Genomic DNA, 12,509 nt, shown 5'->3' with positions numbered 1-12,509 from the left:
AATCTTGAAATGAAACCAGAAGCAGAACATTTTATCACACCGTTTATAACTCACCTATTTCCCACAGCAAACAGCAAAGTCTTCAGAAGGAAATTAACTCAAATCACGAACGCAATGTCTGTTAGATACTATCAAACACTATGGTGCAGCTACAACAAATGATCCGGAAACTCCCTAGATGCTTGGTTTCCAGAAGCTGAAGGCCTACTTTGCATACTAATATATTTACCTCTAAACATTTATACATATGTGTGTGTGTGTATTTTTGAAGATTTATTTTATTTTTTATGCACATTATATCCATCTATCTTACATACTACTTTCAACGCCACCCCTGGTCATTGCTGAGGTTAGATGTGCTAGATGGACCTTTTATCTTAATCCCACACAGAGCTCATACATGACCTGAAAAATGATCTGTTCAGCACCAAATTTGTGGGAGCCTTAGCAGATGACAGATATATATTCCACCTTTCCTTTTTTTGTCGTACTTTCACTATCAGGTAGTAACCTATTCAGCCATTTACATGTTTATTAATATCTACTCCCTGCAAGCATACAGTCTGTTCAGTGGGCTCTGCATTGGTGTGGTAGAAAGCACACAGTTCCTGTGCCCATTGCTCACCAGTCAAAGTCTGCCTCTGTGCACACACATGGCTCCGAGGTCATAGCCCCAGCATATTTTCCTTGCATGCATTTCTTCTCTGACTTGCGCTTCCTGTAGATCCGTTTTGCTCCCATGATGCAAGCTTCTCCCTGGAAACAAACCCAAAAATATCTTTCTCTGACACCCACCAGGCTATTTGTATCACCCAGATTTTCCAAGCCTGTGCAGTGGGAGATGTGACTCAAGGGAAGAGGATGGGAAGTCAAATGCCATGTCAGTACACTGAAGCTAATTAAAGCTACCAAAGCTTTAACTGAAAGTAAACCAACTTTTCTAATGCACACTAAGAAATTATCTGAGGTTACTTTCTCATTTATAGATTTAGTTTCACAGCAACTGAAAACACAGCCTGATCCCTCTGCAATTTGAGGCATAGAGCATGTCTATTTCTTTGGTCTGATCTCTCGGGCAATAATTTCGTTCAATGAAAATTAGTAGTATGTGTATATGTAAATCTTGTTCACAGACTAAGAGTTCAGGTTTTACAGTGTTTGACTTGTTATGTGGATTATAACATTTCCTCATCTTTTCACTCCTATCTTCAGCACCCTGCAAAATATTTCTATCTAGGGAATAAGGTGCAGTCTTGTAATCTCAATGGAAAGCAAATCAAACGGCAAGAGTCCAAAGCAGACTTTCTAAAAATAGTTCTGCAAGCTCCAAAGCCAACATCCTCAAAGACACACCGCAAAATCCTTGGCATTTCTGCTTATGCAAGCACAAGAAAGCAAAGAACAAAATACAGTGGGGTCTCACTTGTTACCTTTTATGTTATTAAAATGGCTGGAGGAAAGAGAAACTTTTAATGATTTTGATTTGCCCATGAAACAGAAGGGCCTGAATGGCAACTGGTGCAAAATGCTGTGCCTCCTTGAATTTCAAGGAAGCTGTACTGATTTTCAACATCTAAGGATCTAAGTCATAACTAGTATTTTTAGAGTGAAGTTGTGCCTTGTGTGAGCAACTAGTCTGAGTCAAGCTACTTTCATTTCATATTCATTATTAAATTCTTGCCCAGTAAGATATACACAGAAAGACAACCTTTGATGATATAAATGGCTGTTTTTGCTTTAGACTTCAGCTGTTTTCGCTTTAGACTTCAGTGGAGCCTGTAGTGTTTATATAACCACAGAATTTTGGCCATATTTTATTCTAACACAGGCTGTTGTGTTAAATTTGGCAGAGCTGGGAAGGTGCCTCAAGGCAGGCACAGGCACTGTGTGGAGCACGTTACCTTGCTGGGCACGTAGGCAATAGTGTCAGGAGTCATGCAGCATCTGGGATGCAAGGGACAGGGCATGGGGGCCCAACAGACTGAGGAATAAAGTGCCAGACTCCCACAGCAGAAGCACCACTGCTGAGAGAGACAGAACAAGGATGAAATTGAGTAAGAAATGAGGCTAAGAGGACAGGAATTTGGAGAAACAAATGTGAAAGCAAATAGTGTCTTAGGACACTGACTCTGAGGACACAGAAAGACGGAGGGAGAGAAAGGAGGTAAGGATGGGGAAACTGGATGGGATGTGTAAAACTGAAGGATTTCAGGCCTCTCTCAGTAGCAGTGCTTCTGCTATTGCATTCTTCAGCTCTGGATAAGTCTGAGCTAATTGCCTGCATGGAGAATGAAACTCAAAAGGTAGCTGTTCATCCTTCGGGGCTCACAGAGTGCAATCTGAGGGCAACATGTCTATGTAACAAAACAGACCCAGGTAATGTACAATCTGATATACCAACCTAACAGGAAAAGACATTGGATCATGCTGATTTTTAACTGTAGGATCATTAGCTACTTCAGGTCAAATCCCAGTGTCCTTGCTTCTCACCTGGCTGTGGAGTTGCCAAGGCCTGTAGTCCTCTTCTGCACACCTCCGGTCAAAAATGGACTTGTAGTCCACTTTCACCAGCTGCCACTCTGAGCGGTGACTGAAATGTCCAAACACTCTACAAAATACAGCAGAAGGAGTATACAGTTAAAGGTAGCACCAGCTGCAGTCTGCTAGCTACAGAGGCACAGTCACCCACAAATTTCCAACAGGGATTAATTGAATTAGGAGTGCCAGTCCTACTGATTTTCACTTGACTGCATAGTGAAAGTCAGACTTAGGCTCCTAAATACCTGCAACCCTCTTAAAAACTGTATGTAGCTTTCATTCTGTGGATTAAGATCCTCCCATTTACGCTAATCCTCAAAATAACTATACAGAGAAGACTTGACATGGGGCTAGAGACAGTTATTCCCACAGGAGTTTGATATCTCAATTATGAGCTTTGGGAATCCCTTCCACGCAAATTAAAATCAGAACCTGAAGGGATGACTCTTCATAAATCTCTATTAACTCACGATAGTTTCCAAGCCACATATTCTGTTTATCACAGGTCAGTCCACTTTTACAGACAGAAACTGAATTTTCCGCCTGTTTTTGCAAATCTGATCTCAGGTAAAATGTCACAATTTCTATCAGGGTGAATCCAGATTTATGCACCATGCAGAGCTCAGCATACCACATTGAAACTAATAATAATTTTTCATGAGTCAGCCTTCAGGTCACATTTTGTCATTCATTTTCCTGTGTCTCAGTTTAAAAAAAAAAAAAGGAGTGGCAAAACAGCCAGAAAAATAAGCCACCTTTTTTCTTTCAAATATTCATCTGTCAAGAGTAATTCTGCTTTAAATCACATTCAATTTGAGGAGTCAGGTTTCATGCTGATAAGCTAAGTGATATTTTTGCAGCTTGCAAGGAACCATGTTGTCATTCCCTCAATCATGTCACACATAAACAGTGATGATTTAGCAACAGAAGACTGCATACTCTTGACTTCAGATAATACTTGGTTTGGTCCCCAACCAGAAATGCTATTATGCTATGAATAACCCTCATAAGCTATTTTCAGTGTAGTTCCCGTCAACATTAGCACGATGGCATGCTTACTTACGTCATGATGAGAGTTTCCTCTCCAGGTTCCCCTAATATTCCATCTACAAACAGTGGGAGGGATGTGAAACTGTACTTGCTCCAAGATCTCCCCTCATCAAAACTCAGCCTAGTGGAGAAAGCAGAATTAGTATCTTCTTTCCTTATCGTCCTCCTACTTTACTTGAAGAGACTCCCTAGTCCACTACAGCTGCTGTGGAGAAGTGGGAAGCAGCTTCTGTTCTTGGATACTGTATTTTGAGTCCTTTAAAAAATTACTTTTTTGAGCAGCATCATAAATCAGAGCACTGATCAAACTCGTTTGGCATCATACTACTAATTCATGGTCCATACTTAAGCAGTGGAAACAAATCCAATTATGTTAAAGATTGATCCTTTAAGGGCAAAATGTACCTTAAGGCTAGGATTTTTTTTAAGTTAACAGCTGATTTTGAGCATCTTATTTCTGGGTCCCCAAAATAAGACATTTTAAGGAGGTAAAATTTCTGGAGCACAAGAGCTTTGCCCCTTCTGACCAGCAGTCTTCCCTGTGGTGGGTCTAAGTGAAAGCTTGGAATCCTTCATCACTTCCTAAGGCTTGTGTTTGCGTGTTTCAGATATTGATATGACACTGACTGTAGTGGAAGTAAATAACACAAAACTATATTCTACCTACCGCATAAACTCAAGAGTGCTAACTAGCAGGGACACTTTTGCACTACTGGCTATATAACCCTGAATCTATTCAATGAAGTTCTCATTCATAAGTGCTGCCAGTCACATAGAAGACAAGTTGATCAATAATTTTGAAAATAAGAGTACTTTGGCAACTTAATAAGAAACAAAGCCATAATCCAGATTCATAACACATAAATAACCAAACCCAAGAAGCCAGGTCATGGTAAACCAGGAAAGTCAAGGAATTACATTGAGAATATCTCATATTTGGCCAAACTGAAACTATATAAGCTGGAATTGCCAGGATTTCTTAGCTTTATCTGAGTTACTAGTTGCCTGCATCTTAACTGACATTTTCTAGATTGTAGAAAATATCAAGAAAATTCTAGGTGTGCCCAAACTGCGTACTTCCTGGCATCTGAAAAGTGGCGCAACAGACATTTAGCATAGATGGAGTCATTACCAGAGATGTCTGATAGGCAGAGATGTGTGTTTTATGGCGACCAGTACTCCACCTTGATCCAGGTACAGAACGCTGTGCTCTTCCTCAAAGATCTGGGAAAAAAAACCCAACATATATTTAAATCTGTTTCCCTTATTATCAAGAAAACGTCATAGCTTTTCACTAGGGCATAAAGCAATAGGACGAGGAGTAATGGTTTTAAGCTAGAAAAGGGTAAATTTAGGTTGGATATTAGGAAAACGTTCTTCACCATGAGGGTGGTAGATCACTGGAACAGGTTGCCCAGAGAGGTGGTGGAGGCCCCATCCCTGGAGACATCCAAGGTCAGACTTGATGGGGCTCAGAGCAACCTGATCTAGTAACAATGTCCCTGCTCACTGCAGGGGGGTTGGACTGGATGATCTTTAAAGGTCTCTTCCAACCAAATGCATTCTATGATTCTATTATTTTAAGTATGATACTTACAGAGGACAGGTATCTGTGAAGGAATTTACTGAGTAGAAGAAAGCATTCTGTATAGACAGTTCTTGGGGTTTGGTTTTTTATTGTTTTGAGGCAGGGGGAGAGGGTTAAACTTTTCCTAGGTCCTTGGAAACTGCATTCTGCCTCTGCTTGATAGAAAGTTAGAAACACGAATATTTACAAGGATCAACAGTTTCTCTCCTTTTGATGACAGATTTATGTTTAAAGAAGAACTTTATGTGTTTGCACATATCTGGCCCTATCTCGTGTAAGTGATGTAGACAGAAAAATGAGGGCTGGTCAAACACTGTAAAATAATTAGATTCTCAGAATATCAAATATTTTAAAAATATTTTCTTTTCCTGTGTCTTTTTTGTATTCGCTTTCTGCAAACATCTGCTCTCTTGTTTATATAGCAGCTCTTGTCCATCTGGGAAAGTCACTCCCTCTCTCCATGACTTGATATTCTATCCAGAAAACAGGAAAGACAGAGCTTCCTGTTCTGAGGATAAACACATTAAAGGGTAGCAATGCTCTGATGACAAGTGGGATTTCACTAAATGTTAGGCACTTGATTTAACTTCATCATCCAGTCCTTTTCTGCAAATAATGGGCAGATAGGGAGCTTCAGAACAGGATGAACTGAATTCTGTCTTTTCCTGCATTAACTTAAGAGCAAGGCAAAACTGTCTATTTATATGGACAGTGAACTTTGGTCAACTCATCTTCGATGAAATGAGTCCCACACATAGTGAGGGAGAAGTAGACTAATGCAACTGCTGATTGGAAATTATAATCACGAATTAAGAGAAAAGCGGTTTGATCGGTACAAGACTATATACAACAGTAAAAGGAAACACATACTCTCTTCATATATATTAATATTTTAATCAGTTCTATGCTTTGCTACAGGATTAAACTGAAGTCAAAGTCATACTAGAATTATAAAAATAATCTTCTGTTACATGAAGTCTAACAACATATTCGGTCTTTTTCTTTGGGCATCTCTCTCCCTCTCAGAAGGGAATAAAAGTTTTTTCCTTCTGTATAGATTTGCAAAAAGCTACTCTGAACTAAAATAAATAAAAATTAAGCAACATTTTGAATCTACTTCTATGACAATTTCCTATGATTACTATTTAAACCTGATTCTGTGTCATTTACCTGTCTCCAAGTGTTTCCAGCATCAGAAGAAACAAACATGCTGATGTCATTGTCAGATAGTTCAGTGCCTATATTACCTGTAAGATGAGCACTAATTAGTGATTCAACATTCTAAGAAACAGTAGAATTAGTAAATCAGGAGACTAAATGTATTTATTTACATTTGCAATTATAGAACTTCTAGTTTTGGGAAGGAAAAGATGGGGATAAGAAGGTAAAGGAAGGGAAAAACTTCCAGTTTGAAGAAAATAGATGTGAAAAACAGATGTAAAAGATCCAATGCATACAGCTTTACACACCTGCATAAGCTAAGGAAATGCCCTGGTTTGAATCTAACATTCATCAGAGTAGAGAACTAGAAGTGAACTCCTTGGTCTTGAAGATCACTTTCCTTAAAAAACATATGACAATTTGGAGATCCATAAGGATTTCTGTTTGACAACCTTCCTTCCTTCCCACTACAGGTGGTGTGACACCCTACTCAACACCCTCTTCACCCATCACAAAGTCAAGATTTTGTCAGTGTTTGCACATCATACACAGGCAATCTTTAAATGTTTCATACCTGAAGCTACAATAATACTAGGAGCAGTGTCTCGGCTGGCGATGTTTCCTGAGGTATAAGGATTCTCTGAGACCTTCAGGTGAAGATGAAGGGAGCAATAGGGCTGTGGAGAAAGGAGAAATGAAAGTAAGAAGCAGACAGAATATGAACTGCATGCTCCCATTTCTACAAGCTTAGAAATACATATATATATGGTGTCTTTCTGTATTATTTCCTAATCAATGCATCCGGCCAACCTTAGAAATACATGGCCGTTGTCATGGCTGAAACCCTCTCACAAGTACAAGATCTTTGAGGCTGTAACCCACAAAGGAGGAAACCAGGCTTGCAAGAGCAGGTAATGGTGAGAACTACCTAGCTCCCTGGCTCCTAGCTCTCTTGAGAAGGAAGCAAGGCTGCAGATGTGATGAAGTGACTCTCAGAGCAGCAGTGCCCAAGCTATCTCTGCATCAAGAAGCAATATAACCCTATCAGTGTCGTGCTGAGTCACCACTAATTAGCCATGAGAAACAACTTAATTCAGACAGTGTCATACCATTACTTGACTGTGAGTAATTTTGACACGACTCTTCTGCACTGCACAAAGAATAAATACCAGGATGGGAAAGCGTTAGTTTAAAAGTTGTTTAATACAATGCTTCATTGCCCCATCCGGATGTGATCTTTGAGATTTCAATACAAATACATCCATGGATACCTCAACTATTTGTTACTGATTTTGTATATCAGGTACTCAGATAAAACAGGAATGGCACAGAATAAATCAGGTGAGCAAGATGGCAAACTAGGCAGATTTCCAAAGTCACCATTATATTCCCTCCAAGTCTGTAGACTGGCAAATTTTTAAATCTTTTAGAATTTTTGCCTTCTCTTGGGTTTTATTTTCAGTATTTTTTTTCCAAACCTCATGAAGAGTCCTTTAAGAAACATGTTAAGGGAAGGGATGTGGGAAAATATTGGCATGAAAACCTGAAGCAAACTGACCAGATTGAGGGGGACATCACACAGGGACACACGGCAAAGCCCATGCTTCAGCTTGCATGGCTCTGTAAGACAACCGGGAGAGGCTATGCAGAAGGCCCTTCAGGCTCTTAGGATGCAGGTCTTTCTAATATCAGTTGCCTAAAGGCAACTCCAGCCTCAAAAGTTCTGTAGGCTTTCTCTGCAGGAGACCCCATAAGTCACTGGAGGAAGATCACTGATCCATCCCACTTCAAGGTAGGTGTCTATGACTCTGAAATTAAAATCTCCCTGTGAAGAATAACAACAAAAGGCAGGAGTCTTTTTGGGAAGAAGCGAATGAGGGTGGTGACGACGGACAAAAGCTCTCACTTACGTGAGACAGAAAAAGGGGCCATGGGTTGTGCAGAAGGGAACACAACCTGCCAAGTGGAATGTACTGAGCAGCCTAACTCTAACTGACAGCCTTGAGAGGGCAGCCGCTGGAGCAGCCCGGGGGTGCGAGGAAGTGGAAATCAAATCAAGCTGACATGCATGCGGAAAGTGGAAAAGCATTGCAAGAGCATGAATTCTTCCCTTTTACATTTTTATATGTTGTGAAAAGACCAAATACAGAACATATTTTTTAAACTAACATACTCCAAATCCACTTCAGCATTTTGAAGACACTAGCTAATGGCAGCAACTCAGCCAATTCCCCACTCTGACAGACATTAGACCTCATTAGACTCAAGGCTTTGTGCTATCAGAGGTTTTCTTTCTAATTTGTCTCATTTCACAGATATAGTACACAGAAATAGAATATATATCTCAAACATTAAAAGCCAGGTCACCTGTCTAAGCAAAAAGATGGTATTTTTAGTGGAGTGCAGTAATGCTTACAGTGTCTGCAGACAACTGGGTACGGTGTAAAAACTAACCTCTCCACTCCAGCCAAACACCTGCTCATGGCCATCTCACATCTTTACCATAGCAGCATTCTCTTCTCCATCCTTGATGTACACCTCCTCCATCTCTATCCTTATGCAGTTCATTGACAGACACTTTTCCAGACTGGTTCGTCTTCCATCAAACTGTTGGTCACTTTGTGTTCATCCTCTAGCTCCTACTGCTTAACCCATACACAGACATCTCATATTTGGTTTTTTTCAGAATTTCCATCAATTGCCTCTAGCCACCTTGTTGTTACCAACAGGCTGAAATCATTATTTTCACCAGAATCACCAATTTTGGTTCTCCTGTCATTGCCTAGTATGCAGCAGTGCTGGGTGCTGCACAGACACTAAGGGAAAGACAACCACTGCCATGGAGCATTTACAATCTAGGTAGAAGATAAAGTATGAACAACATAGTCCATTGCTCTGCTCACGGTTGTAGTTCTTACAGTCATGGAGTTCATTACTTGCTTCCTAATATTTTCAAGCCAGGACTTTTAAGCTCCCCTCTCAGTGGCTCATCAGTCCTTGGAAAAATGTCTCATAAATACCTACAAAACTACTTCTTGGCTGTTCTGCAAAGCCCACCTTGAACAGTGTCCAATGGCATGACACATACAAAACAGCTATTAGTGACTGTCCCTGATCAGGAGTGGGACAAAGTATTATAACACAAGGTTGATGCTAAACACCATTCACAAAGCTAGGAGTAGTCACAGTATTTGCTCACCTGCAATAGCAAGGAGCAGTGAAAAGAGATAAACACTTCCAGGAAAGAGATTCAAAACACCTCACTTAGATGCTTAAATTATTCTGTAGCAGATGGTGTGAATGCCCTCACTTACGAGAAAAGGGTCCTTGTCCTGAAATCCTTATAATCCATACAGACAAGACAAACAAAATGTGGGAGGGAATAAACAGATGTCTGGGGAAGAGAAGCACAGAGAAAATAAATGACTTGCCCAAGGTCACACATGAAATTGGAGATAGGCCTAAAAATTGAATCAGGATTCTCCTGAGACTCAAGCCAGTGTTTTAACCACAAGACCATCCTTGAAAACTGATTGATTAACTCGCCTAGACAGATGCCCATAACTTGCAAGATAGAATTGCTCCTCAGTTAACCACTTCGCAGCACAAGAGAACTATCAAACAAAACCAGCATCTTTGGGATATAGTAATTCAGCAGCTATTTTATGAAGATTAAGTGTATTCAGTGTATAAAATAAGGAGTATAAACAAGAAAAATAAAACCTTGGGATTAGATGGAATTCCACTGCTTTCCTCCATCCTCATTATTTCAGAGCCATCTCACAAAAAATGAAAAGAAATTCGCTGAGTTGCTTTGAAAAAAATAAAGATGCCTCAAGCGTGCTGTCAGTAGAGGGATGGTTCCGTCTGGCTTGCCTTGTGTTTCAACCAGATTCCCCCTTAACCTCTTTAACCACCAACTTAGCTGCTATGCACTTATTTCCGCATTATCTCCCTTAGTTTAGATTTAAAGACCAGATGCACAGAGGACACAGCACTGCACTTGCAGGCTGGAGACCATTCTGTTATTCTGAGCAAGGGCAGATCCCATTCTGCCAACAAGCTGGAACATATGTTATTGCTGTGTCCCAAATTATTGCTAGAGACAATTATGCTGAAAACCAGCAGGGTGAAAGCACTAGTATCTGCTATGAAGTAAGGATGAGAGATAAGCTAGATATACAATGGAATATTGAGAATTCACTTAGCTATGTCACAAGGAGAAGCAGGATCATGCCAAGAACAGTAATATATACAAGGAAAAGAAGCAACTGATGTAAGGAGGTAAAACTTGGGTGATGCAGGGGTAGACAGTGTGGCTAAAGAGGTAAGTGGAACTTGCAAACTGTTTAAATATTGTAGCTATGTCACATTGACAAGGAACAGAATTGCTTCACAGCAGGGGACAATTCCTTTTCTCTATACTTTTCCTCAGCAGAATGCCATCACAGACCCCAGACATTTCCAGGAACGTACAACACTTGCTCCCAAAATTTCTCGTACCACTCCCAACTTCTGTGACCTTTACTCTATCGTTTCTTGAACTCTTGCATTCCATATTGTGCCTTCATCTTCCCCCATCACTAAGTGTGAAGCTCAAATCAGAGTTTTAAATAGCTTTTAAATAGCAAATTCTCTTTTGTAGGATTGTTATTTTACTTCGTGGTCCTGGCGCATTTCTGTACCTCCGTTTCTTTCGCAGGCAGACTGCCTGTTCCTGTAAAAGACCTGACAAATCAGTTTAGTTCAGATTTCATCTATTTGCTTTCTTGCGAATTTGCAAGTCATCCCCCTGGGACCCTGGATGTTCAGCTGATGACCCCTGCTCTGCTACCATTCCACTAGCTTGTGACAGCCTCAGCGTGAAGAAGGCAGATAGGCTCAGGCAACAAAAGAGACTTCTTGACTGTTCTACCTCATGTTAAGGGAAGAGAAAAATAAACATGGTTAAAGATTCCTCTGACCTTATCACAGGGAAGCGCTGACTAAGCTCCTTCCCCTTCTTCTAGAAGTGCAAAGAATGAGCTATGTAGTGTAAGTCCATTAAGGATTCATCCCTTACCACCTTGAAATCATGAAATTATTTCTAACAGATGTCCACAGACCTGAGATACCATTTAGGAAGTTGTAGCTATCCAGTGAAAACAGAATGACAAGCCTGAATCAAGCTTGCACAGGTGGAAGCAAATCTCAGGGCAACTACATGGTTGCATAGAGCGCAAAATAAAAATGAACCAGTGTTTAAATAGTCGTTTGTGCACACTGGAGCCACAAGGATATAAATGCAACCCACAGAGAACCAAGAGCTTCTCTGGGTGAGTTCTCACTGTGCCCCTACAAGTGCCCACACCTCTGCCCCTGCTCATGACCCCTTGCCTGGCTTGTTCAAGTTTACCACCCTCAAGGGAATTCCATCTTGTCCAGGCATATCTGGTCCAAATTTAAATGAAATTAATTGTGTCCTCAGGTGTCCATGAGTATAGTAGCAGATACAGTACAGATGGGAAGGCTTAAGGGAGCCATAACCCCCTCTCTCCATAATAACCATCCAGTCCTGCTTTATACACAGTCTTATGATCACTCCCGCTATATAGTGGATGACTACAGCGGCACATACCCTTGTACATAAAACACATAGTTCCTGCAGATGGCTGTTCAGTGAGGACCCTGCAGAGCAGTACCTCTTGCTCATTTATAACCACAATGACAAGTCAGATCTCTCTTGATCAGTGTGCAACAATACCAAGAAAGAGCTTTTCTCAGAACGCAAACTTCAAATTTATAGAAAAGTATACTATATTCCACTTGCCCATGTGGTTTTTATTTCTTCCCTTCTTGCCAGCCCCAAAAAATTTTACACTATCATACCATATAATTAAAATATTGGGTTTCTGAAAAAATTTGTCATAATTTGAAAAAGTCAAGATATTTTTTTTGTCACTTGAGCTAAAAGCAGATTACAATCTATTTGAAACGCAAAGACTTATACACATAGCCCCTTCCAAAAAATCAATTGCTTTATGTCTGCAAAGTTTTCTGAATGTCATCTTTTTGATTTTCATCTTCTAGAAAGATTTACTTTAAAAATGCCCTTAGTTACAATTTTTAAAACTTGGAAGATGAAAATAAACCCAAACAAATTTAAAATAATTTTGAAATAATTCTTCTGTTT

The 12,509-nt window shown here is 40.1% G+C and overlaps 1 protein-coding gene across 1 annotated transcript in view; it reads right to left on the bottom strand.

Annotated features, from left to right (window-relative positions):
- Window positions 1-12,509, bottom strand: part of SORCS1 (sortilin-related VPS10 domain containing receptor 1) — a gene marked incomplete at its 5' end in the record, with an annotated part of 76,284 nt that overhangs the window by 50,236 nt on the left and 13,539 nt on the right. The window contains 6 exons of the mRNA XM_010184519.1: window positions 626-756; window positions 2,491-2,608; window positions 3,602-3,709; window positions 4,721-4,812; window positions 6,347-6,423; window positions 6,912-7,014. Of these exons, the coding sequence (XP_010182821.1) occupies window positions 626-756; window positions 2,491-2,608; window positions 3,602-3,709; window positions 4,721-4,812; window positions 6,347-6,423; window positions 6,912-7,014 (629 nt within the window). The remainder of the gene's footprint in view (window positions 1-625; window positions 757-2,490; window positions 2,609-3,601; window positions 3,710-4,720; window positions 4,813-6,346; window positions 6,424-6,911; window positions 7,015-12,509) is intronic.

Source organism: Mesitornis unicolor, unplaced genomic scaffold (assembly GCF_000695765.1).
Source record: "Mesitornis unicolor isolate BGI_N332 unplaced genomic scaffold, ASM69576v1 scaffold3465, whole genome shotgun sequence".
Taxonomy (NCBI): domain Eukaryota; kingdom Metazoa; phylum Chordata; class Aves; order Mesitornithiformes; family Mesitornithidae; genus Mesitornis; species Mesitornis unicolor.
The sequence above is the reverse complement of the archived record's forward strand: the minus strand, read 5'-3'. Positions and strand labels throughout refer to the sequence as shown.